We start from the raw sequence: 27,534 nt of genomic DNA, 5'->3' as shown, positions 1-27,534 counted from the left end.
GGGATCACAACACACTTTTTTATAATGGTTCTTGAAAGGGATTCTAAGAACAAAACATTCTGGAAAACCATGCTCTGCTTTGGTGTCGCAGTCACGCACTGACTGAACAGTGTTGTTACAGTATAAACTATTCTGCTTCTGCTCCCTGCTCCCCTAAATAAGCTCAGAGAACTCTTTCTGGGTTTCTCTGAAACTGAGTCTTTCATCGTCTCTTCTGAAAAAATAAGAAGCTATCATCTTCTTGGACCATCACTTCCTTAGTCATTTACCAATACATGGTCATCACCTTTGTTTCCATTTATTTTTTGCAAAAACTAACCCAGCGTCTATAATTTATTTATTTACTTACTTATTTACTCACTTACTTATTTACTTATTTATTTATTTTGGTGAGGCAATTGGGGTTAAGTGACTTGCCCAGGGTCACACAGCTAGTAAGTGTCAAATGTCTGAGGCTGGATTTGAACTCAGGTACTCCTGAATCCAGGGCCAGTGCTCTATCCACTGTGCCACCTAGCTGCCCCTTCGTCTATAATTTTTTGTTGTGCCAACGTGCCTTTTTCCTGTTTCTTTGGCTCTTTAGTTTATAAGTTGACTTGTAGTTATGGGTGACTTTGGAGGCATTATTCCCATCTGGATTAGAGAATCACATGGCCCCATTCTCAAGGCTTCGGCAATCTTTTTTACTGAGTGTGTTTCTTTAACAAAACCTGTTTCTGTGTCCTCCTTTCTAATGTATGCTGCTATTACTCTCTGCTCCTGGGGGTATCTATTCCATTTTAATTTATTCTTATTTTATTTGTTTTGTTATTATTTATAAATTTTATTTATGATGATAAATCATCTTTTCTCCATTCGCCTCCTTCCTATTTGCCTTGGCTCCATCTTCAAGAGGAAAAAAGTAGGTGAAGAAAGGGAATGGGATCAACGCTAGCCAATTATAATGAAAATGGCAGAATCCCCGCCATCCAGCAGATCTTTTGTCCCTTGATCCCAGTCCCAGATGACTGAATATAACAACACCTTAAGAGCTGCTGATCTTTTTAACTTCTCCTAGTTGAAGAATCCTCTAGGGCAGAAACTTATTTTCCACCCCAAAGTAGATAGACCAATGTCCCAGGAGTTAGGTAGACTTGAATTCAAATTCAGCCTCAAACACGTACTCACTCTGTGACTCTGGGAACATCACAGTACTGCTTTGCCTCAGTTGATCTATAAAATGAAGGAAATTAGAACACCCCCTTCCCAGGGTTGTTGGAAGGATCAAATGAGATATTTGTCAAGCTCTTGGCACACAGTGGGCACCATTTCATTGTTAGGTATTATCGGTGTCAACATGATTTTGATTCTTTCCACCCTTCATAAGCCACCATTCTCCTCATCTATGTGCCTGTTGAATTTAAGGTATTTCCAGACCAAAATACTCTCTCCTTTGCCAGGACGGTCTACAAGTAAGTTCCATGATCTGCTGCTTACGCTCAAACCATCCCCATGTCTGTGTTCTGGATTCTTAACTCTTTGACAGCAGCAACTGTATTTTGCCTCTTTGTTTCCCCAGGGTTTAGCACACTGCCTAGAACATAGTAAGCATTTAATGTTTATTGACTGACTGATGGACTAGACCCAGGGCTGGTATGAGTCCCTAATTCTACCTCTATCCCTGGATTTTGGTCTCTCCTAGTTGTTAAATGTTGTTGTCTCTTTCTTGCAACTTATCACCTAAAAGCAGTTATCTTAGTACAGTTCTAACCCTGATGAGACCTGATTGAAGATAACAAAGGCCTCTAGGCTTCTGGTCCTGTTATGTGTGGTAAGATTATTGGAATCTGGCTGACTGATGGGGAGGAGCCACACCTGGCCTGCCCCGAGTGCGGTGTGCTGGGGCCAGCAGGAGAAACCACTCTCCACGGGCAGTTTTGAAGGACCTCCCCTTCTGGGGGAGGGAGAGTAAATGCTCGCTGAGGGAAGCTCAGTCTCTTCCAGAGTGACTTTCTTTTCCAGTGGTCCGAGCAGCAGGAGCAGACGAGTCCTGCGGGTCCTGGCTGCAAAGCTAGTTCCCCATCGAAGCTCCGGACCCCAGGGGGTGAGTTAACATAGGAACCCTGCTCTTTTGAATTAGCTGAACTGGAAGTGAGTTTGGGGATTGCATAGACTTAGGTTAGAGTTAGGAGGATTATCCTTATTTCTCTTTCCCTATTCCCCTCTCTTTGATTTTATTCATTTCACCTTTGCCGTGTATTTCATTCCCATTAATAAAACCTGATTCGTTTGTGGGAAAGAGGCTGTTAGGCTCCTTTCTTAGTGGCCTGGGAGAAAGATCTAAAAAGGCAGTTTGGGGGGGAGGGAGCTTTGGGTCTAGAGGTCCCTCGTTATTTCTGGGACCCCAATACTACGGTGAGCCACTCAATTCACTCTCCCTATATTAAATCTGGCCCTCATGTTTGGGATACCTGGAAGTCTCTCTCTCTCTCTCTCATCTCCCTAACCTAAGTGCAGCGGTCACCTTCATGAATCTGGCCAATGATTCTCCAGGAATGGGCCAAAGATTGAGCCAAAGGAACCAGGTAAAGGATGAAGGTGGATGACTTATGCTTAAATTCTTTCCAAGTAAGGCAATGGCCTTCAGCCCTATTCATGTCCTGATGAATGGAGACAGAGAAAACCATGAAACGGTTTTGTTACACACCCTCAGCTGGACCCTCCCTGTGGCAAGGCAATCCTTGGATAGCTCACCACCTGACTCCCTCTCCCACTCATCACCGAGTTTTTCCAGAGTTCTGAATATCTTTTCCCATGTCATGTGTTGCCTTCCATATTCTCTGATGAGAACATGAAAAAAAATGGAACATTTCCCTAGAGCTACTTTGTCTTCTCATTTCACATACTTCAGACATCTTCTCTTCCTTCGTCTCATATGAAGAGGCCAAAGTCAGCTCATGGATATGCATAGATGAGCCCCCTCCTTCCCATCTTCTTCTCCAGAACATTCCCTCTTGGATCATTCCCATTTTTCACTGATTCTGAGTCTCTCTCTGTCTACTGGCTCCCTCACCCCTCCCCCAAATATAGTCGTATCTCCCTGACCCATCAAAAACTCACCAGAGTCCCTCCTCTCCATGACGTCATAGCCAAATCTTCTAACCCTTCAGTAGCTAAGCAGCTAGAGACAGCCATCCACAATGGGTGTCACCACTTCCTTTCCTTTTAGTTTTTTTGAAACTCTCTGGAGTCTGGCTCCCAGCTTCCTTAGTCAATGAGAACACCTCTCCAATGGCCTGTTCTCAACCCTCACTCCTCTTGATCCTTTGGCATCTTCTGGTACTGTCGATCACCCACTTTGCCTTGATCCTCTCTTCTCTTCCCTCTCACTTTCTGGGACTTGACTTTTTCCTGCTACTCCTCAGAATATACACAAAACTAAACACACCTTTCTTTCAATGCTCCCATCTTCCTGCTCTCCTGCTACTACCCAGGACATAGCCCTCTCTTACCATCCAAGGACATCACCCAGGCGTCATTCATCCCTCCTTATCTCCCATGCCCTTTCCTCCCACACTCAATGCATTGCAAAGTTTTATTGATTGCACCGTTGTAGTATCTCTTGGCTACATCCCTTTCTCTCCCAACACTGCCCCTTTCTTCACATCTGAGATTTTGTAAGAACTGGCTGGTTGGGTTCACTCCCTCAAGTCTCTACCTAGTTCACCCAAGCCTCCGACCAGCTGTCCAATTTATCTTCCTGAGCTCTTGCCTGATGATGTCACTCCCTACATTCAAAACCCCAGTGGCTCCCGATCACTAAGATCAGACAAAATCTTTAGTTGGGCAGTTAGAGCCCTTCACCAATTGCCCCTCTTCTACCTTTCAAGTCTTCTTGCACCTTGCTCCTTTTCCTGAAAGTCCATCCCCTCATTAATTGTTTGCCACTCAGGGTCGATTTTAATCTGTCAGGGGCACTCCCTTTTCCAAAGTTATTTAAGCATTTAGTCATCTGCATGCCTTTGTCTCTGGTTACTGAGAGAGACCGCTGGCCATCAATTTATTGATTATTTGATAGCCTCATTAATAGACTGATTATTACCAAGAAACTGTCTCTTGAGCCTTTCATTTGTCTCACCCCAAAGTTCCCAACAAAGACTTTTAATAGGATCATTGACTTATCAGACGGGAACTGGAAGGCCATGGAGTCCAGCCCCCTAATTTTACAGATGAGGAAACTGAGGGTCAGAGGTTCAGTGACTTACTCAGAATCTCACTGCTAAAAGTATCTGAAAAGGAATAACCAGCCAGGTCTTCCTGCTTCGAAGTGTAGCCCTCCCTGTACTGCAGTGTGAGGAAGCCTCTGGGGATAAAATCCCACACACTCCAGCTTTCCCTTCACTCACCTGGACAGGAGCTCCTCAGCCCTTCTTGCTCCAAATGGGAGATCAAACCTGCTCTGGGAACGGGAAGTCCTGGTCAAGGGGAATAAATCAGGCATGAGGATGGAGAGAAACTTGTCATTTAATCCCCATTAAGGAAAGCAGAAGGAAAGACCACAAGGTGGTCCCAAGGACTGCTCAAAGATGGTTTTCAGGGTGTTTCTTGCTGGGAGACTTGGGGGCAAAGGGGAAGGAAGATCATGCAACTCATTTGGAATCAGAAAATTTCAACTTGGTCTTTCTCCTTTGTAGCAGGATGGCCACATTCCATAGCTTCCATTTTTGAGAAATCAGAGGCACTTGGCAGTGCAGAGGAGAGTGCACTGGTCCGGGAGTCAGGAAGAACTGCATGCAAATTTGGCCTCAGACACTCCCTAGCTGTGCATGCATGGGTAAATCACTTAATCTGAAACTATGAAATGGATATAACAGCAGCACCAGAACCAAAAGCTGTGATGAGGATCAAGGGAGGTAATAGGCCTCAAAAAGACGCTTAGCGCAGCGTCTGGCTCACAGTAGATGTATATACTCATTCCCTTCCCTTTCTTTTTTTTTTTTTTTTTTTTTTTTAGTGAGGCAATTGGGGTTAAGTGACTTGCCCAGGGTCACACAGCTAGTAAGTGTTAAGTGTCTGAGGCCAGATTTGAACTCAGGTACTCCTGAATCCAGGGCCGGTGCTCTATCCACTGTGCCATCTAGCTGCCCCCTTTCCCTTTCTTGAACAGTATCTATACTTAAATTTGGGGGATGTATGAAGGAAGAACAAAGACACTCCTGCTAGGCTAGGGCTGGCTCTAAGAGGAATACTAGGGGCTATGACCTAGAAACTTATCCCTATTAACAAAAAGCACACTCTAATGACCAAATGTTTCCAAAGAGGAGGGGTGGTCCATCTTCAAGGGGAGGGGACAGGAACAGTTTTTAGTGCTTTTGCAGATAAAATTCCCATTCACACAGAGGTTAACCTGGATGATGTCTGACAGAGATCCAGGCCCTTGGCTTGAAGCTGCCTCGAGTCTCAAAGGATCAGCTTCAAGAGCCACAAAGGGACTCCCAGGCCCCTTTCCCATTACGTCCCACAGCCAAATTCGGCAGCAGGAGGCCCCTTTGTCCCAGACACAGGAGGCTGGCACTTTGGCCTTTCCAGGGATTGATAAATGCCCCAAACTCTGCCCATCAGGGAGGGAATAAAGATGTTCCTTTTGATGACAGATTCAGAGTTACCAGGGGAAGTCTTGGTCCTTACCCAGGGAGAGCAAGTTCTGGGCATTCTCCAGCATGACCTCCTTGTACAGCTCCTTCTGAGGAGGGTCCAACAGACCCCACTCCTCTGGGGTGAAGTGCACAGCCACATCCTGGAATGTCACCAACTCCTAAAACATCAAAATTCATAGGACTTAGAGCTGAGACTCCAGCACTGATCTAGTCCATTGATCATCAATTTACAGAAGGAAACTGAAGCACAGAGAAGGGATCTGCATGATCTGATGAAGAAATCAAAGCCATCTATTCCCATAAGAAAAAAATGCTCTAAATCACTATTGATTAGAGAGATGCAAATTTTAAAAACTCTGAGGTACCACCTGACACCTATCAGATTGGCTAATATGACAAAAAAGGAAAATAATAAATGTTGGAGAAGCTGGGGAAAAATTGGAAAACTAATGCATTGTTGGTGGAGCTGTGAACTGATTCAACCATTCTGGAGAGCAATTTGGAACTATGCCCAAAGGGCTATAAAGCTGTGCATACCCTTTGACCCAGCAATACCACTTTTGGGTCTTTTTCCCAAAGGGATCATAAAAAAGGGGAAAGGACCCATATGTACAAAAATATTTATAGCAGCTCTTTTTGTGGTGGCAAGGAATTGGAAGTTGAGGGGTTGCCCATCAATTGGGGAATGGCTGGACAAGTTGTGGTATATGAATGTAATGGAATTCTATTGTGCTGTAAGAAACGATGAGCAGGTGGAGTTCAGAGAAACCTGGAAGGACTTGCATGAACTGATGATGAGTGAGATGAGCAGAACCAGAAGAACATTGTACACAGTATCATCAACATTGTGTATTGACCTACTGTGATGGACTGGATTCTTCTCACCAATGCAATGGTACAGGAGAGTTCCAGGGGACTCATGATGGATGGGGATCTCCAAATCCAGAAGAAAAAAAAAAAAGAACTGTGGAGTATGGATGCTGATTGAACAATACTATTTCTTTTGTTTTTGGTGCTGTTGTTTTTCTCTTTTGAGGTTTTTCGTCATTGCTCTGATTCTTCTCTTATAACATGACTAATGCAGAAATATGTTTAATGTCACACACACACACACACACACACACACACACACACAGAACTTATATCAGATTATCTGCTGTCTAGAGGAGGGGGGAGGGAGGGAAGGGAGGGAGAAAAATTTGAAATTGGAAAGCTTGTATAAACAAATGTTGAGAACTATCTTTACATGTAACTGGAAAAAAATAAAATACTTATATCAGAAAAAAATAAAATACTGATATAATGGAAAAAAAGAATTAGGACAGAACAAATAAAAGCTAATGACTTTATGAGGAATCAAGATACAATAAAGCAAATCCAAATGAATAAAAAAAATAGAGGGCAATATGAAATATCTCCTTGGAAAAACAGCTGACCTGGAAAATAGATCCCGGAGAGATAATTTGAAAATCATTGGACTACCTGAAAACAAAGATCAAGGAAAGAGCTTAGACATCGTCTTCCAAGAAGCTGTCAGGGAAAATTGCCCTGATATTCTAGAAGCAGAGGGTAAAAGAGAAATTGAAAGAATCCACTGATCACCTCATAAAAGAGATCCCAAAAGGAGGACTTCCAGGAATATTATAGCCAAACTCCAGAGACTCCAGGTCAAGGAGAAAATATTGCAAACAGCTAGAAAAACGGAATTCAAATACTGTGGAGCTTCAGTCAGGATCTTGTATTACAAGATCTAACAACTCCTACATTAAAGGACCAGAGGGCATGTAATATGATATTCTGAAAGGCAAAGGAACTGGGAGTACAGCCAAAAATCACCTACCCAGCAAAACCATGTATAATCTTTCAGGGGGAAAAATGGGACTTCAATGAAAAAGAGGACTTTCAGGCATTCGTGTTGAAAAGACCTGAACTGAATAAAAAATTTGACTTTCAAATACAAGACCCTAGAGAACCATAAAAAGGTAAACAGGAAAAAGAAATCATGAGGGATATTAAAAGGTTAAACTGTTTACATCCCTACATGTGAAGATGATACTTTTAACTCATAAGAACTTTCTCAGTATTAGGGTGGCTTAAAGGAATATACTGAGACAGAGGGCACAGGTGTGAATTGAATATGAAGGGATAATATCTTTAAAGCATTTATTTTTTGTTTATCCTTGTTTTTTGTGGAGCAGGCAGGGTGGGGTGACTTATGTCTGGGGCCAGATGTGGCCTTGAGGCCTCCTGGGTCGAGGACTGGTGCTTTGTCCACTGTGTTACCCAGCTGACCCATGATGACATCTTTAAAATAAAGTTAAAAGGTAGAAGCTAGGTGGCACAGTGGATAGAGTACCGGCCCTGGATTCAGGAGGACCTGAGTTCAAATCTGGCCTTAAAACACTTGACACTTATTAGCTGTGTGACCCTGGGCAAGTCACTTAACCCCAACTGCCTCACAAAAATAAATAAATAAATAAAAATAAAGTTAAAAGCTAAGAGGAATGCACTAGAAGAAAGAAAAAGAGAGAGATGGAAGGTGGTAAAGCAGCTCACATAAAAGAAACAAGAAAAAGTTTATGGAGTGGAGGGCAAGATGAGGAAGGAGCCAGGGGAGTGGGTGAACCTTACTATCATCAGAACTAGCTCAAAGAGGGAATAACATACACACTCAAGTGGATATAGTAATATATTTTCCCCTGAGGGAAAGTGGGAGATGAAGAGCATAATGGGGGGAGAGGTGAAGGAAGGGAGGGCAGACTGGGGTAGGTTGCAGTAAAAACAAAACACTTTCAAGGAGGGATAGGGTGAAAGAAGATAAAAAATAGAGTAAATTATCAAGAGGAGGGAATATACAGTTAGCAATAGTAACTGTGAAATAAATGATGAGCAGGATGTTATCAGAAGGATGTATGAAAAATGCAAACCATCAAGAGAGAAAGAACTGATAGTATCCGAATACAGATTAAAGTATAATTTTGTCAGTTCCTCTTTCTAAAGTTATTTTGTCCATTTTCTTTCACAACCTGACTAATATGAAGATGTTTTGCATGACTGCACATGTATGACTTATATTGAATTGCTTGATTTCTTAGGGAGGGTTGAGGAGGGAGGGAGGAAGAAAATTTGGAACACACAGTTTTAAAAAATCAATGTGAAAAATTTTGGTTTTTTCTTTACATGTAACTTGAGGAAAATTCTAAATAAAAATTTAAAACAAAACAAGAAAAGGGATAGGACAATTTTTTATTATCACAAGAAGGGCCACCCTGCCCAGGACTGTATTAGAGAGAGTGGGATTTAAACAAAAGAAAAAGCAGTCTCAGATTAGCACTTTATGGGTTCTTTGGAGGCCCCTCCCCAGCCACCCCCAACCCCACCCCCCAGCCCTGGAAGGCTTGATTATTTCAGACAGTAATTGTCATGTCTTTTTATATTAGAACACTCTGACAATCTGTATTATAATAAAGAGAAGACTTTTTAGAGGGAAGAGTGAAATGAATTGAAAATAACATGAAGTGGAACAGAAACGGAAGGTGATTTTATTGGCCGCAGAAAGGTGAATGAAGCCAAGCTTGTCCAGGAATAAAGTCTAACTTGTTGGGGCTAACTTTAGTTCCTCTTTCACAAACAGTGAAATCTGTGGATTTTTGTAAGTAGGGAGGGGCCTGAGAAGTGTCCAAAAAGATAAGAGGAATTAAAGGTGGTAAAGGAGGATGAAAAAAAAGTTTAAGCCAGTTAAAAAAGGGAAGGAGGTCGATGCTTTTGAAGGTAAAGGATTTTGATTTCATTCAGATAAGAATGTTAAAGAAATGATAATAGCACCCACCTCCCAGGGTGTCAGAGAGTCAAATAAATGTACTAATCAGTGTGAGGCTCTTCCAAATACCTGAGGGGTGATTTGGTATATTATTTCAGTTTATCAAAACCCATTCTCCACATAAACTACTTAGGGCATTTCATCTATTGTGGACATCTTTGCCTGAATACTCATTTTTCCATTCTTACTCATTATAAATCTTTCATTGAATTCCTTACTAATGACATCTAACACCTCAATCCACTCTTGTCTCTGCTGTACTGCTGTACAACAAAGGTGAAGTTAATAAAGCCAGGGACAAGGAAATAAGGGAAGAGAAAAATGGATAAGCTCCCTGGCTCTAGCAAAGACTGACTCAAACCCCAAACTTTCTTCCAGTTCAGCCAGCTTGAAGACCTGGCCTCGCTTCTAATAACTCACCACCTGGGGTCCATAGTTTCAGTGGGAGTCAGCTGTGCAGGACCTCTCCAGTACGCTCCTGAAGCTCACCAAAGGGCAAGAGAGCTTCTCAGACTCATCATTCTCCTTTCTCCTTTTTCTCTACCTCCCCCAAAGGGGAGATCCTTCAAGCTGGATTGGCTGAGAGTGGTCCCCTGCTAATGTCGGGCTGGCCAGGTGTGGCTACAATCTAATCATCCCCAAGTAGGTATTTAGTCAGTTTCTCATTCTCACCCAATTCAAACAATACTAAATCAATCAGGTGGGACCCCTGGGCATCTGCTAAATTCCATTATTTTATCACACAAATCAATACTGTATTATTGTGGATCCATGGTCAAGATAACACAAGATTAAGCAGCTTCTACTTTAAAGGATAGGAGGGCTTGGAATATGATATTCTGGAGGGCAAAAAACTGAGATTACAACCAAGAATCACCTACCCAGAAAAACCAATTATAATCCTTCAGGGAAAAAATGGGAATTCAATGAAAGAGAGGATTTTTAGGCATTCTTGATGAAAAGATCTGCACTGGAAAAAAATCTGACTTTCATATACAAGACTCTAAAAAGCATAAAAAGGGAAACAGGGAAAATAAATCATAAGGGATATTAAAAGGCTAAACTTTTTACATTCCTACATGGGAAACTGATACTCATAACTCTTAAGAACTTTCTCATTATTAGGGCTGGTAGATGTAGCATATTTAGACAGAGGGCACAGGTAGGAATTGAATATGAAGGGATTATATCTTTTAAAAAATAAATAAAATTAAGGGGTGAGAGAGGAATGCACTGGGAGAAAGGGAAAAGGAGAAGTGGAATGGAATTTCTCACATAAAAGAAACAAGAAAAAGCTTATACAGTGGAGGAGAAGACAGGGGCGGTGCTGGGGAATGAGTGAACCTTCCTCTCATCAGAATTGGCTCAAAGAGGGAATAATATAAATGCTCAATTGGGTATGGTATTCTGTCTTACCCTGCAGGAAAAAAGGAGGGGAAGGGGACAAGGGTGGGGGGAATGATAGAAGGGAGGGCAGATTTGGGGAGCGGGCAGTCAGAAGCAAAACACCTTTGAGGAGGGAAAGAGGAAAAGGAGATAGAGAATATAATAAATGACATGGGGAGTAGGATGAAGGGAAATTCAGTTAACAATAGTAACTGTGAAAAAATTTTGAAGCAAGTTTGTCTGATAAAGGCTTCATTTTTCAAACACATAGAGAACTGAATCAAAGTTGTTAAAATAAGTCATTCCTCAATTGATAATTGATCAAAAGACATGAAGAATTTTCAGATGAAATAATCAAAGCTATCTATACCCATATTTTTTAAAAAATGCTCTAACTCACTATTGATTAGAAAGATGCAAGTCAAAACAATTCTGGGGTACTACCTCATACCTACTGGATTGGATAATAGGACAGCAGAGGAAAATGAGAAATGCCGTAGGAGATATGGAGAAAATGAAAGACTGATGCACTGTTGGTGGACTTGTAAACTGATTCAAACATTCCATAGAGAAATTTGGAACTATGGCTAAAGGGCTATGAAACATGCATACCCTTTGACTTAGTTATACCACTATTAGGTCAGTATCCAAAAAGAGATAAAAAACAAAAAGTTAAATGATTTATACGTACAAAAAATATTTATGGCAGCTCTTTTTTGGTACAAAGAATTTGAAAGTGAGGAGATGCCCATCAATTGGGGAATGGCTGAACAAACTGTGGGATGATATTGTGATGGAACACCATTGTGCTGTAAGAAATGATGAGCCGGATCTCTCAGGAAAAAAAACTGTAAAGACTTGCATGAACTGATGTAAAGTGAGATGTACTGCGTACAAAGTAACAGCAATATTGTAAGATGATCAGCTGTGAATGACTTGGCTATTCTCAGCAATTCAATGATCCAAGACAATTCTGAAGGACTTATGAAAAATGCAGTTTATCTCCAGAGAAAGAACTGATGGTTTTTGAATACAGATTGAAGCACATATTTTTTTAGTTTTTTTCTCAAGTTTTTTTTTTTCTTCAGTTTTCTTTCACAACCTGACTGATGTGGAAATGTTTTGTATGACTACACATGTATAACTTACATGAATTGCTTGCATTCTTAAGGGGCGGGGGGGGGTATTAGGGGGTGGGGGATGGAGGAAGAGAATTCGGAACACAGTTTTTAAAATGGACATTAAAAATGTTTTTATATGGAATTTGGTGGAAAATAAAATTCTAAATAAATAAATAAAAGGAAAGTGCCAATCATCGGATTTTTCAGAGGAGATTATCCCAGATGACTCTTCATTTCCCACCAGGCTTCTTGTACTTTGGGACCTCAGTGACTGACTTCTTCACCATGCCCTTGACAGCTTCCTCACCAATTTACAGCTTTCTTTTGTGTCTCATCTTTTTCCACCAAACAGGATGCTCCTTGAACCCAGGGACTTTTCATTTTTTTCATATTTATATCCCCACCCCTCAATACAGTGCTTGGCATATATCAATCACTTAATAAATGTCTTCTGATTACTGACCATTCAAACATTGTCAACACTTTCATCTCATGACCTTCTCTATTATTTTACTTTAAAAATTGAAGCCACTCAGCTCAAGCTCCTTCTCCTCCCAACTCTCCTTCAGTCACCTCTAACTGGATGGTCAGGAGATATCTTACAATCAACATGTGCAAAACTGAACACATACTCTTTCCCTCTCCCTTCCCCATTCCTAATCCCCCAGGCTCACAACCTAGTTGCCATCCTCAGCTTGTCTCTCTCACTTCCTTTATCCAATCTGTTGTCAAGGCCTGTGTATTTTACCTTTGAAACATCCCTTGAACAAAGCCCCTTCTCTCTAGTGATGCTGCAGCCACCTTAGAAGAGGTCTTCATCATATCACCCTTGGACTACTGCCACACCCTGCTGGTGGATCTGCCTGCCTCAAGACTTCCCCATGCCAGCCAAGTGATATGTCCAAATCTCACATCTGACCAGTCACTCCCGTACTTGGTAAGTGCTTCTGGCTCCCTATCTCGCCCCAAATCGAATATGAAAAGCTCTTCATGACCTTGACATCACCTACTTCTCCAGTCTTCTCACACCTTACTTTCTGCTACCTACTCTATGTTCCAATGACACCTGGATATTCCTGGAAGAAGACACACCTTTCCTTGGCTTCAGGAATTTTCTCTGCCTATCCGCCACAACCGAATGCTCCTCACTCATTTATGCTTCCTGGCTTCCTTGCCATCCCAATCGAAAGCAAGCCTTTCCTAACTCCTCTTCATTCTCCTTCCATTCCTTCCAATTCGATACCATCTCTTCTGCCTTCACTGGTCCCATGTTTCTCCCATAGATTGTGAGCTCCTTAAGGACAGGATGGTTATTTGCCTTGTTTTTTAAAATTCCCAGCACCAAGCACAGTGATGGACGACACATAGTAGGCACTTAATGAAGGTCTACTGAAAGACAGCAGCCATTCTCTCCTTACCAAATTCCTTTTGAGTAATATTCCAGTGGTTTCTTTCCTCAAGTCTATCACAAAGAGCTGAACCTTGTCTTTCTCAAGGTCAGTGTCTACACGGACCTCATCCTGTCTTCTCCAGTTTACACCTCAATCATCTCCCACCTTTTCTCAAATCTTTTCTCCAACAGCTGGTCCCTTTCCTACTGCCTCCAATCCCACCGGCCTCTTCAGTCCTGAAACTTCTACTTGACCCCTACCAGCCCCTGAGACACCAATCATGCTCTCACGTCTCCATCTCTCCTTTTAAAGTGATCCATCTGAACTCCCTGATTATTTCTCTCACTCTGAAAGCATTCAGTTAATCATGACTGACCTACTTGCTGCATTTGACAGCATCGCTCCCTCTCTTCTCTGGGGGTTTCATCCTCTGCTTTTTCTCTCCTCCCTATCTCAACTGCACTTTTTCAGGCACCTCTGATGACCCATCAAGCCCACACCAACCCTGGCCAGGTTTCCCAAAGTTCTGTCCTGGGCTCTCTGGAATACTCCCCACCATCTACCCACTCTCCCTCTTAGATTGATTTAACTATCACCCAGATGCAGAAGACTCCCAGATATCTCTGCAGCCAGCCTCCACACCTCCTTTCTGCTTCTGTCCCATTAGCAATTCCCTTCTGGAAATTTCTGACTCAGTGTCTCAAAACCAACTTCAACTCTGCATGTCTAAACCTGAACTCACAATTTTTTACCCTGTCCCTTCCCCCTCTAACAAACCTCCCATTTTCTGGAAGACGACACCATTTCTACAGGCTCTCGGCTTCAGAAGGACAGCATGATCCCACACTTTCTCCCCCCTTCGTTTGCCTCCGTTTCCTTAAATGTAAAATGAGGAGGGTGGTTCTGAAGACCCAGTGATTGTAGGGCACACAAAGCAGCACCTGACACATGGTGACTATTGCCTCCTCCGCCCTCACCGCTCCGACGCATCCCCCCACGGCTCTTGCCCACCTCACTGATGCCCTGTGTGGCGGCTACAGAGGCGTGGCACGTGTGCCTCTGGTGCAAGGGCTGCTTCCCACCTTGGGGGTCCACCTGGTCTACCCGACTCTTGCCCGTGGCTCCAAGAAGCTGCAGCTTATACAAGGGCCACACTCCAGTAAACCATATCAGCAGACGAGCTAAACCAGGCTGAGGGGAAGCGAGGAGCGTCAAACACACCCGTGAGCTAGCAGGGTGTCGACCCCCAGCATTTGAAGACGTCCCCTGGTGGAACGGACAGATGAGAATAATTTGTTCCAACAGCCATGAAGGCGGCTGAAGCAGCTGCTGTGGAGTCAGACACTGAAGATGCCACGGTCATCCACGGTCATCTAGAGCCGTCACTGGTCATCTTGACTGTCCTGCCCCCGGACTGTGATGATTCTGGAAGAGAGTGAGGCTGCAACCTTGTGCAACTCTGCCTCACTTAAATGCAATTTATGCACGACTCAAAAGACATCACCCATAGCATTTTACCATTTTTACCTATCTCAAAGTCCTGTGGTGACAGTTAAGTGACAAAGCAGTAGGTGCAGATTGTGAGTGTCTAAAATTGTCCCCGAACGGGCTGCCCCTCCCCCAGCGTAGCTGCTCTCCCAAAACCGCCCCGAACAAAGGCCTTGGGAGCCCAAGCCCCACTCCATGGGGGTACCCACATAAGCCTCACGCAAATGCCAGATTCCTCCGCCCAGCGCTGGCTCTGGGCGCATGCTGCACAAAGGCTTAGTGCCGTAGTTGGCCTTGGGCCGGGCCCTGGCAGCGCCAACAAATTAGCTTGGCGTGTGTAGGTGTACTGAGCCTGAGGTTTGAGAGAAGAGAAGGGATATACAGCCTGGGAGGCAGAGACGCTGGGGCTGGGGGGTGGGGGGGGGGTAGCTACAGAGACAGAAGAAGGAGCACAGTAGTGAAAGCAAGAGGACGCTACAGAGACATTATGGGGGTAGAGATGCTAGGAGAGGTCAGTGGTAGGAGAAGAATCGCAGGAGCAGCTGACAGTGAAAGGGCCAGACCAGGGAAGGAGTTCACGGTGGCAGGTGAGAGACACGCAGAGGGACAGGGAACAGCAGAGTTTGTTGGCCAAGGTTTCAGGTTGTATATCTTACTTTCCTGTATTCTTGTTCCTAAATCGGTTCTCGTAAATAAACCCATTTAGTTAAATTGAAAGGGGCTTCCTAATCTTTTTTCTTCTAGTCTGGGAGAAGCAGTGGGGGGATTTTTAAACAGCCCTTGCAGACTGGCTTAGGCAGCTAATAGACAGCTATAGCTTTGCCAATTAAAAGCACTCAGATAGCCAGCCAGGAGTTCACAGATTAGCACCAGTTAAAACAAAATTTTAACAAGATACACTGGGAGCTTGGTCACAACCCTGCACACAGAAGGCTCAGGCCACAGGGTCAACTTCTCACTGGAAGCAACTGTGGGATTCGGCAGCTCCCTGGGTGTCTGAGCAGCTTTTTAAGGACTGCACTTGCCCTTCTCACTTCCTGGTGTGAGGAAGGGGCTAGAAAAGGTGCCCTAAAAATTGTCTGCTTACCTAAGCCTGGCCTGATTACCTGAGCAGACAGGGATCCATCCCACCATGTGGGTGAAACACAAAAACATGTAAAAAGTTCTGCAAAGATGATTCCACTCACCGTTGGAACATGGAATGTGCGTGCACTTCTACACAACACAACAGCCAGTAGACTGGAGAGATAAACAGCTCTTGTTGTGAGAGAACTCAGCAGGTATCACATCTGAACAGCAGCCCTGAGGGAAACAAGGCTGGCAAATGGAGGCCAGCTTCCCAAAATCAGGGCTGGACACACGTTTTTTTCTGGAGCGGCTGCCGTGAATCTGGTATAGGTTTGGCAATCAAAACCAAACTGATCAAGAAGATACAGTTTTCATTTACTAGCTGTGTGACCCTGGGCAAGTCACTTAGCCCCAATTGCCTCACCAAAAAAAAAAGAAGAAGAAGATACAGTTTTCTTTGGCCTAGTGAAAATAGCTATAGTAAAGGCCCTTTAAAGCTTTAAGCATCCAATTTGGGGGGAAAGAATCACCTTTTCTAACACTATTTCTGCCTAAGGGCCCAACCTGATCTTACCCAGAACTGCTTTGGATTCTCTCAGAGTTAGATAGCTCAGGAGAGACTATAGATGACATCTGTGGAAATGAGGGACCCCGCTATCCATTCTCCACTAACGGTGTGGGTCACCCTTTGAGTGGATAGGATAATAGCCACATACCCGTCTGGCTGCATCCTGTGCTGCCTTATCTAGGACCCTGACAGTTCTTACAACAGGACTGATAAGGTGTCTGGCATAGAGTTGGTACCATATAAGCAAGATAGGACAGGAGCAATTTGGATAAGAGGGAGTTAGTGGCTGAGATGCCAAAGTGCAAATAAATCAGTTCAAAAGAAGAGAGCAGAGGGGCAGCTAGATGGCGCAGTGGATAAGCACCGGCCCTAGATTCAGGAGTATCTGAGTTCGGATCCGGCCTCAGACACTTACTGGCTGTGTGACCCTGGGCAAGTCACTTAACCCCAATTGCCTCACCAAAAAACAAAAAACAAAAAAAGAAGAGAGCAGAGCAGTGTTGCTACTACTGTATTCAACTTCATACCTATTTTTGTCAAAGAAAACAAGCCATAAATAAAGGATTGCCTTGAATGGTGATTCAGACTGGATGGAGTGCACTCACCTGGGCTGGGGGTCTGAAGTTCCCAGGAGCCATTCCTTCTGGCTCCAGGCTCCCTGCCTGTGGCCAGGCCTTGGACTGCGGCAGACCAAGCTGAGAGGGAGGATTCCACAGGGGAGAGGTCTTTCTCTTCTCCTCCTAGGCAGGAGACTGACCTACAGGGATTCACAGAGGATAAGGAGCTACAAAGATCTTGGCCCTGACTCCAACCAACAGAGTGGGGGAGCCATCAGGTAGCGTCAGGCTTAAAAATGAAGGTAGTCGGGGCAGCTAGGTGGCAGGGGCAGCTAGGTGGCACAGTGGATAGAGCACTGGCCCCGGAGTCAGGAGTACCTGAGTTCAAATCCGACCTCAGACACTTAACACTTACTAGCTGTGTGACCCTGGGCAAGTCACTTAACCCCAATTGCCTCACTAAAAATTAAAAAAAAAAAATGAAGGTAGTCCCACCGTCTCTTACTCCTCTTCTGCCCCACTCCCCTCCCTCATCCTACTATACAAACCTAAGAGGCAGAAGGGGCTTTGGGATCCCAGATGGAATGAGACCAGTCAATGCTTCAGGGACCCCTGAATGAGTGCAGCGGATACCCCGACCCTTTCCCCAAGTAACAGCCACACAAAATCTAGACACCAGACTGACTGCTTGGTCTAGGAGGCAGGGAAGGTTGAAGTTCGGGAGGGTTCTGGGATGCAGCTGCAGGAATGACCAGGGGAAGCCTGAGGCTGGGAGACCCGATCCAGTCTGGGATGCAGCCCCCGAGAAGGGGGTTGAGGGCTCTGAAACAAGAGGGGGCAGGGAAGCAGGAGGTCTGGGCAAGGGGAGCAGAGGCAGGGTCTGGGAGGCTCATGGCAGGGAGGTCAGGGACACTGGAGGGACAGGAGTGCTCTAGGTTGATAGCTGAGCCTGGGAAAGCAGGATGACTGTCCTGAGGCCTAACAGGAGGTGGGGAGGACTCCTGGGGTCCTCTGCTAGAGCTCAGACTTCGAACCTCTAAAGGGAGAGTGGGGACAGGGCACCAGTGCCTAGGATTGGATAGGGAAACAGTCTAAGGGTCCAGATAATGGGGGGGGGGGGAATGGAAGAGTTCTTATTCCCGCATCCAAAGTCAGGTTCTGGAGCAGGAGAATCCTTACAGAGGGCTGGGTCAGAAGGCAAGAAAGGTGCACCTCTAACCTGAAGCGGGGGCCAGGGAGACAGAATACCTGGATCCTGAAGGCTTGGCTGAAAGTAGCTCTCCTGGCTCTCCATAGGGAGAGGGCCACCCCAGGTACTTGGGAAGAGAGCCGGCGTCTGGAAAAGACAGAGAGGTGGGGAGCTGTGGAGGGCAGAGGGAGACCCAAGGGTAAGACAACCGGCCACAGGCAGGGGTGCTGGACAAGCCAGGGCGGGAGGAAGCGGGGGCTGACCCAGCGGGGGGCCGAGCCAGCGGGGGGCCGAGCCAGCGGGGGGCCGACCTAGCTGGGCCCTGCAAGCACAGGGCTGGCTTCCTGAGGACGAAGAATCTCCAAAGCACGAAGGATGAGCGCCCCCGGCTCCCAGAGCCCCTGCTGCGGGCCAGCCCCCTTCCACATCCCCCCCTCCCACCCCGTGACACCCTCAAGCACTCGGGCCACACGCCCAACACCCACTTTCTCTGACACAATAACAACCAGGGCCCCCCCCCCCCTCACCACTGACAGTGACACACTCCACCTCACGCCCCACCCCCAGAGCTCACTTAACACTCCCCCCATCCAAAGGGCCGAGCCGGGCCCCCGGGCACACTGCGCCTGCTCATCCAGGACAAGGACCGGAAGGGGCTAGAGTGAGTTTTACCAGAGGCCCGGGGCGAAGCCAAGGCGCAGAGCCGCTCCCTGGAGTTCCTAGAGAAGGCCGCTTCCGGTTGCGACGACCAGCCTTCTGGGAAATGTAGTGCGAGCGGGCGCACTGGCCTCTGTTCTTGTTGGTTGGGCGGGGGGGGGGGGGGAGGCCCACGTGGTGTCCACCACAGCTTCTAATTGGCTGCACCCAAAGCTGGGCCAGGGCTTTCTTAGGGAACCGCCTTTACTGCTGAACGTAGAGGCGGGGCCCGAGGGGTGAGTGAGGGGAAGCAGGAGAGGAGAGAGGGAAGAAGGCGGGACTTATGAAGGGCGAGGCCTAGGCGCGGGGTGGCCCCCAGAGCCCTCTGGTTAGTCCTAGCTCTGTCCCCAGCCTGTGCTGTGTTAGCTGTGACCCCCCCCCCAAATAAGAGAGGGTTAGGGCTTTATTTTCACCACCTTCTTCAGCCCCTGACATCCCAGGGTCCCACCCCTTAAAGTTTAGGATGGTTTGTGTCTGGGGTCCCTGGGGTCCCCGAGTTGCTATAAAAAGGGTCTGAATGTCCAATACAATCACTGCTAAGAGTTCTCATTTAGGGGCTACTTTTAAGGTCTGAAAAGGCTTTCCTTGTGTTGTCATTTGCTCCTCAAAACGAAACTATGAAATAGGTACTATAGTTATACCCGTTTTACAGAGGAGAAAACTGAGGCTGACAGTATTCCGGGTACTGGAACTTGTAACTATCAGCTTGGGGGAGGGGTAGTTAAATTTTCAATGTGAACGTTTACATTTCAGAAATCAGCAAATACTGCAAATTAGTACTTGATCTAGAGTTTGGTTAATTGTCTACAGGGTGGGGACAGCTAGGTGGCACAGTGGATAGAGCACAGACCCTGGATTCAGGAGGACCTGAGTTCAAATCCGCCCTCTGACACATAACACTTCCTAGCTGTGTGACCCTGGGCAAGTCACTTAACCCTCATTGCCCCACAAAAAAAAAAAATTGTCTACAGGGCAGCTAGGTTGACCAGTAGATAGAGGAACAGGCCTGGAGTCAGGAAGATCTGAGTTCAAATTCAACTTCAGATACTTCCTAGCTGTGTTGACAAGTAAACTCTGTGGGCCTCAATTTCCTCCTCTGTGATGGGAATAATAATAATAATAACACCTCCTCAGTATTGTTGTGGGGATCAAATGAGGTAACAATTGTAAAGCACTTAGCACAATGCTGACCCTTGGTGGGCTTCATATAAATATTAACTATTATTATTATTAGAAAGTAATGGAAAAAATGTTTAAAATACAGATTAAATTTAAAAGTGTGTCGTGGGGGGCAGCTAGGTGACACAATGGATAAAGCACTGGCCCTGAATTCAGGAGGACCTGAATTCAAATTTGACCTCAGACACTTGACACTTACTAACTGTGTGACCCCAGGCAAGTCACTTAACCCTCATTGCCCTGGGGGGGTGGGGAAAAAAAGATGTGACATAAGAAAACTATTCCAAGACTTTTTGTCTCATTACTCTTATCACCCCTGATCATAGTTCCAAGGAGAATTATGTATCACGTCTCCATATTAAAATGTAAACAACTTATCTTTGTTTTTTTCCTTAATAATTTTTTATTTGTTTTTCCTTTTTAATGTTTCTCTTGACTCCTGTATTTGTACTTCAAAGTATCTGTGCTGCTCTGTTTGTTTTTTCATCAGTAATGGGTAGAAGTCCTCTATTTCATTACACCACCATTTTCCCCTGATGTAGAATTTTACTCATTTATGGTAGGTGGGTAAGTTGTTTTTGGTTGAAAAATGAGAGCCTTTGTTTTCTGGGATATTCCAAGCTCTCTACTTCTTTGTGGCAGTGGTTGCTATGTCATGTGCAATCCTTGCTGTGGCTCCTCAGTATTTGAATTCTTAATGGATGCTTACAGTATTTTCTCTCAGACTCTAAAACTCTCAATTGTGGCTAGGGGATCCTGTGAGTTTTCATTTATGAGGTTTCTTTCCAGAGGTAACCAGTGGATTTTTTCTACTTGTACCTTGACCTCTAGGGAAGCCCAGTGATTCTTAAATTCTCTCTCCTTAATCTGATTTCAAGGTTAGTACTTTTTCCTATGAGATACTTTACAATTTCTTCTATTTTTTCAGTCTTTTGATTTCATTTACTATTGGTTATTGTCTATGGAGATATAACTTTGCTTTGCTTGTTATTTTTTTCCATATATTTGTTACTTAGGTTCAGTAGCTCTTAATTTACTTTTTGTTTGTTCTAAAGCTCTCATTTCTTTTCCAAAATTTTCCTCTAGTGTTCTCATACCATTAAAAAAAAAACCACCATCCTTACTCTTTCATTTTTACATGCTCTTTTCCAGAAATTCTCATTGAAATTATGCTGACACTGTTCTTTTCTTTGAGGCTTTGCTTCAATGTTTTGAAGTTGTTCTTTTCACCTGGGTTTATGTCTTGTGCATCCCTGTCACCAAGGTAACATTTGAGTTGGGATTCTTTATTTTTTACTTATTCTTGCAGTCTCCTCTCTGACTGTGGACTTGATATCAGGACCAGGCTCTCTCCACATTCTGGAAGGAATGTCCAGAATAATCTTGTTGCTGCTTTCTTGGAGTGTTGAGTTTTGTGTCATTTCAGGATCTCAGGCAAAGCTCATGCTAGGGACCTGAAAGTTTTCAGTGCCCTCAAAATGATTGGTCCCCTTTCATTATCCTCATTATAAATCTGAAAATTCCTGAACTGTGTTTCAGTCTGGGCAATATATTTGTGGGCTGGTCCTAACGTGGAGTTTCAGTAAATTATTGGTGAATTCAGTCACTATAAGCCAATTGGAAAACTATGCTGGTTAAAAGTGGTAGAAATAGGGGGTCCCTTTTCATCTGAGATCCCCTCTCTAATTATTCTTCCACAGGCATCAGATTGGGCTAAAAGCTAGACCTGAAACTCCATTCTGCTCCTGGGATCAGAACCACACACTTGCTGCTTGCTTTGAATGTGTTCCTTGCTTAATACCCAGCCTAGGGCCCAGTACCTGCCCCTCAGCCTGGAACCACCACCTCTGGCGTGCAGGTCCCATCAGTCTACCCTGGATGTCCAAACCAGAATTGGGCAGTAAGTGATAGAGCTGCCAGGTGCCACCTGGCCCTGCACCCTGCACAAGTCGAAGCTTCTGTGGCATGTAAAATTAAATGTGGTCACCCTATAATTGTCCCAACTTCAGGGAATGTAGCTGGGGTTTATCATATATATGTTACTTAGAAATTAGAGGCTCTTGCACCTGTTTGGGGGCATTAAGCACATGGCTCTGAAAGATAGGAAAGCCTAGTGAGGATCTAACGGAGAAAATCATCTCCAGCCCACCTCCTTGAGCATTCCAGGGCCCAGAGATCAACCAGCTGGCGTAAGCTCTCTGAGGGAAGCGAGAGGCAGCCCCTAGACACTGCTTCGAGTGCATTGGCTAGCATCATTCAAATCTATTGGTTCATTGGATTTGGAGGGTAGCCCAGCTGAGGTCAGACCCCAGAGAACAGATCCCCTGGTGAGAACAAGGCTTTCAGGTGGATGTGGTGGCCTTAAGAAAGGTCAGCAGGGGCTTCTGGGAGGCCCAAACCCCTATTATTAATCATTTTCTTGCATCTCTCTCCACTGGCTCTGGGACCCCTTTTGTCGCCAGATCATGGAACCCTCAGCGATGCCCTTCCTGACTAGATCCCTTTTTCAGTGTCCGCAGACCTCTCTCTGTGTCCCTCTACACTGACCTGGTCTGGAACAAGGCCTCTCTGTGCTTTCTTGGATTGCCCACTCAGGATTCAGGCTGGGCCATGATGTTCTCCATCTGTTTGCAGGAGGTGTGGGAGTGCTGTGCTCACAGTTCTCATTCCTTTCTCTCCTCCATCTTCCTGCTTAGAGGTTTTACCTGATGACTTTTTTGTTTGTTTGTTTTTTGTGGGGCAATGGGGGTTAAGTGACTTGCCCAGGGTCACACAGCTAGTAAGTGTCAAGTGTCTGAGGCTGGATTTGAACTCAGGTACTCCTGAATCCAGGGCCAGTGCTTTATCCACTGTGCCACCTAGCTGCCCCACCTGATGACTTTTATAGGCAGGTCCAGTCTCTGTTTTGAGTTCACTGTAGCAGGAGCTGGAGGCTGGGAGGCTAAACCTGATTCCTACCAAACTGCTTTCCAGTTTTGCCGCTATGCTTATTATAAAGGGGACTCCTTCCCCTGGCCATTTCTGCTCTTGAGTTTATCAATCACTGGGCCACTGTATTCAGTTATTCTGTGTTTTCTTATCTGGTTTGTTCCCCTTGATCTTGTATTACCTGATGTGGAGAGAGATGAGTAGAACCTCCTGAATCATATACAGTGTATGTTATAGAAACCCAATGACAACATTAATGGAAATGGAAAGACTCAAGCAAGGATCCCTCTGAGTCACTGTATCAAGGAGTGGATGCCTTTGAGATCCGATCATGAGAGAGAGCTCCCTCCAAACCAAGAGGCCCAGGGGACTCACTCCCCTACCAGCCCATGCACCCATGAGGTCTGGTTCGCTGTCTCAGCTATTTTTCTTTGTCCTAAGAGGGAGGGAGGGAGGGAGGGAGAGAGAGAGAGAGAGAGAAGAGAGAGAGAGAGAGAGGATGAGAGAGAGAGAGAGAGAGGAGAGAGAGATGAGAGAGAGAGGGAGAGAGAGAGAGGGGGAGAGAGAGGGGGGAGAGAGAGAGAGGAGAGAGAGAGAGAGAGAGAGAGAGAGGAGAGAGAGCAGACGAGAGATGAGAGAGAAGAGAGAGAGGGTTTGTCTCTGTAGGAAGCAAAGTAACCAGTGCCTCTGATTTGTCAAGTTCCTCGATCATGTCCCTGGTCCTTCTCGATCTCAGGGTCTTGCCTCCTTTGAAGCCTTCAGGAAGGTTGTAACAGTCGAAGTTCTTAATAAAAGAGGCTGCAACTTCTCCCCAAAGCGTGGAATGTTTGAATTCTCGGCCTCCCTGAAAACCAACTGACAGCCTGGATCTGCCTGGAAAGTGGTTGCTTCTTTTCCCATCTCACTGAACTGCACTGGCAAGGCCCAGTGTGGACCGCACCCCTCTCTCACCCAGAGCATGCAGACTGCCTTTGGGCTCCTCCTCAGGTGACTGCTATTTGTCTAACTTCATCATTAAACTGCCCTCATTTCCTTCCGACTTTGGGGTCTGGGTCAGACCCAACATGTCACCTCTGGTATAAAGACAAAATGCAGGGTAGCTAGGTGGCACAGTGGATAAAGCACCGGCCCAGGATTCAGGAGGACCCTCATTGCCCCGCAAAAAAGAAAAAAAAAAGACAAAATGCATCAAGAAAACTTTGAAAGGAAGGAAGAGGAGAAGGCCTTACCAACAGCACAAACATTACTTTACATCAGAGAATTTAGAGTTGATGGTATTCCCAATAAATCTAATGAATGTGAGAGAGTAACCAACCTTTGGTTTTGGGTTTGACCATCAGACAAGTGAGCCTTGTAACTGGGAGAAGGCTTTAGGCTTGCCCTCCTTTTAAAAAAAAAAAATATAAGGCAATGAGACTTAAGTGACTTGCCCAGGGTCACACAGCTAGTAAGTGTCAAGTGTCTAGGCTGGATTGGAACTCAGGTCCTCCTGAATCCAGGACCGGTGCTCCATCCCCTGTTGCCCTCCCTCTGACACTTAGAAAGTCCCCTCTTTGGACTGGCCACGATGTTGGTGGAAAACACACCCTCTCAATCTTGGCAGAGTGCTAGGAGCCAGGCGGGCTCTAGGACGGTGCTTTCAGTGTCACTGATGACTTTGTGGCCATTTTCTCTTTGAACCATATTTAGAACTCGTGCTGCTGCTGCTGCTGCTTCAGCAGCTCCCAAGGTCTGCTCCCAGTTTGCTGGGGCTGGTTCTGCACCTTGCCCCCCTCTCACCTGGCTGGGACAGACCTTTCTGGCAATTTCTAAGTTGTCTTTGGCTGGAAAATTATTTCACGCTGTCCTTTGGTGGGTTGTGCCGCTCCAGGAATTGTGGGATGGCACCATTGGAAGGTATTTGCAGGGGTTTGGGGGAGAGTTTGGCCAAGCCACTGCCTTTCCTCCTCCATTTTGGCTCTTCCCTGCCCAGGGAAGAAGTTTCAAAAATCAAGGTCCAAGTAGTGACCTACACAGGGTCTGGGGGAAGGGGGCAGAAAGGGAGAGTCCCAAAAAAGCCACAAAAAGAAAAGTCCTCCCGTCCTGCTAAGGGGGCCTCTCCTGCTCTAGCCATGCCCCTCCCACGGGGGTATCTAGCCCTAAGTCTGCTACTCTGGTGTCTCTAGCCACAACCTTCTCCAGCCATGCTGGGGGTCTCTAGACCTACCTGAGGTGGCATTATAAACAAATTAGAAATTGGATAAGAAGAAGATGAGAAGCCCCAAAGGCAATAACAATATTACAATGAATCATGGTTGTAGAGAAAATTATGAATAAGGAAATCTGTTAAGGAAAAATTCAGTGGAAGGAAGAAGGATTTTATAGGTATTGTGGGATATGAAAGAGAGGAAGCAGGTCACAGTGTGAAAGAACAAGAAAGGTTCTGTTTTAAAGGGATGTCATCAAACTCCACTGGAGTGATTTTTAGAAAGAGAGAGGATGATTGGTGTGTGAAAGTAAAAGGGCTTTGGAGTTCTGAAACACAGCTTTGGGGGACAGTTTTGATTCCTTGAGATGAGACTATGAGAAAAGTGATGTGGTTATGGTTGATGATACAGAAACTATAGTAATACATTTGTAACATGTAATTATTTAAAGATACTATACTAAAATTCTGTCCTTTAAGGACCATTAGAAAATTATACACAGGGGCAGCTAGATGGTACAGTAGATAGAGTATCAGCCCTGGATTCAGAAGGACCTGAGTTCAAATCCAGCCTCAGACACTTGACACTTACTAGCTGTGTGACCCTGGGCAAGTCACTTAACCTGAATTGCCTCACCAAAAAAAAAAAAATTATACACACACACCCCAACATTTTTATTTAAAGTTTTGAGTTCCAAATATAAGATATGGAGAATTCTATTTTTTAAAATAGGTAATTCTCTGTCGAGTTTAAGGTACTATATACAGGTTATGATGAACAGGATACTATCAGAAAAACCTGGAAAGACCTAAATGAACCGAAGCAGAGTGAAATGTACTGTATACAAAATAACAGCAATAGTGTAAGATGATCTGCTGGGAAGCATGTGGTTATTTTCATCAAGGCAATGATCCAATATAACCCTGAAGGACTTATGAAAATTGCAACCCATTTACAGAGAAAGAACTGATAGTATCTGAAAACAGATGGAAGCACATTTTTTTAAAATCTTTTTTTTCATCTTTGACAATTCCTCAATCTGAAGTTTTGGGGGGTTTTGACTGTTTTCTCTCACAGCCTAGCTAATGTGGGAATGTTTTCCATGACTACTCATGTATAACTTATTTTGAATTGCTTGAGTTCTAGTGGGTGGGGGGTGGAAATGGAGGAGGAAGAGAAGTTGGAACACAAAGTTTTAAAAAACTGATGTTAAAATTTGTTTTTACATATATTTTGGAAAATAAAATTCTATTCAATACAAAAAATAGGTAATTCTAACTACATAAAATTTTAAAGGTTTTAATAAAATGAAGATCAAATACTAAGAGAAGTTGTGGAGTGGAAAATATATCAAATGATGCATCCAATATGACCCCCAAATTATTTATGTGCCAATATACAAAGAACTGACACCAATGTGCATGCCATGAAATACTAAAGGATAATGACAAACATGAGAATTTCAGAGAAAAATTCATTACAATTGAAGGACTTGAAGCACAGGATGGAATCTGGGATGTCTAATGAGGTCTCTAGATTTGGGAGGGGTAAAGAGGCCTTCCTTCCCTTGTTAACACATCCATGAGTTTTATCTCTATCATGATTTCTCCAATGTGCATTCAAATACGAGTCCTAGGAAGCCCTTCCCCACAATCAATGCTTCTATAAGCCTTCATGCAATGTGATGATTATGTGGTTTGCTGATCTCCCTCTTCCAGAGACAAGCAGGTAGCCTTTGAGAACATCCTTAAGGCTGCTCTCCACTATGAACCCTCTCATGTAAAGTAAGAAATGATCTCTGGCCACCTGACATTGGGACCATATGCAGCTTCTCCTCAGAATGATTTTTCTAATGTTGAACCAGCCTTATACTCTATGTGAATGCCTTTGCTCACACATTAGAATGAAAACATTTCTATCCAGTATGCAATATCTGATGGGAAATGAGGGGTGACTGTAATCTGAAGGCTTTATAACACTGCACATGTTCCTCTAGTATCTCTCCAGTGGGGAACCTTTCATGTTCAATAAACTTAGAGCAGTAATTAAAATACCTGCTACATTCTTTTTTTTTTTTTAGCAACAAACATTTATTTAATTTTTTCCAGTTATGTATAAGAGTAGATTTCAACATTCATTTTCATAAGATTTAGAGTTCCAAATTTTTCTCCCTCCCTCCCTCCCTTTCCTCCCCCCTCCACAAGATCACAACCAGGTTATATATGTACAATCCACAAGTGTTCTTTTTATCAGTTCTTTCTATAGGGGTGCATAGTAAGCTTCCTCATTAGTTCCTTGGGATTGTCTTGGATCATCGCATT

The 27,534-nt window shown here is 44.6% G+C and overlaps 1 protein-coding gene across 1 annotated transcript in view; it reads right to left on the bottom strand.

The window, feature by feature from the left end:
- Positions 1–18,983, bottom strand: part of LOC122751054 (zinc finger protein 420-like) — a 28,939-nt gene extending 9,956 nt beyond the window's left edge. The window contains exons 1-5 of the mRNA XM_043997987.1: positions 18,897–18,983; positions 18,284–18,371; positions 17,084–17,235; positions 5,668–5,794; positions 4,386–4,454 (exon numbers count right to left, since the gene is read on the bottom strand). Of these exons, the coding sequence (XP_043853922.1) occupies positions 4,386–4,454; positions 5,668–5,794; positions 17,084–17,116 (229 nt within the window). The 5' untranslated portion in view covers positions 17,117–17,235; positions 18,284–18,371; positions 18,897–18,983. The remainder of the gene's footprint in view (positions 1–4,385; positions 4,455–5,667; positions 5,795–17,083; positions 17,236–18,283; positions 18,372–18,896) is intronic.
- Positions 18,984–27,534: the final 8,551 nt, after the last annotated feature.

The sequence above is a fragment of the Dromiciops gliroides genome, chromosome 3 (genome assembly GCF_019393635.1).
Source record: "Dromiciops gliroides isolate mDroGli1 chromosome 3, mDroGli1.pri, whole genome shotgun sequence".
In the NCBI taxonomy this organism is placed as follows: domain Eukaryota; kingdom Metazoa; phylum Chordata; class Mammalia; order Microbiotheria; family Microbiotheriidae; genus Dromiciops; species Dromiciops gliroides.
Note: the sequence above shows the minus strand (reverse complement) of the source record. Positions and strands in the feature narration are given on the sequence as shown.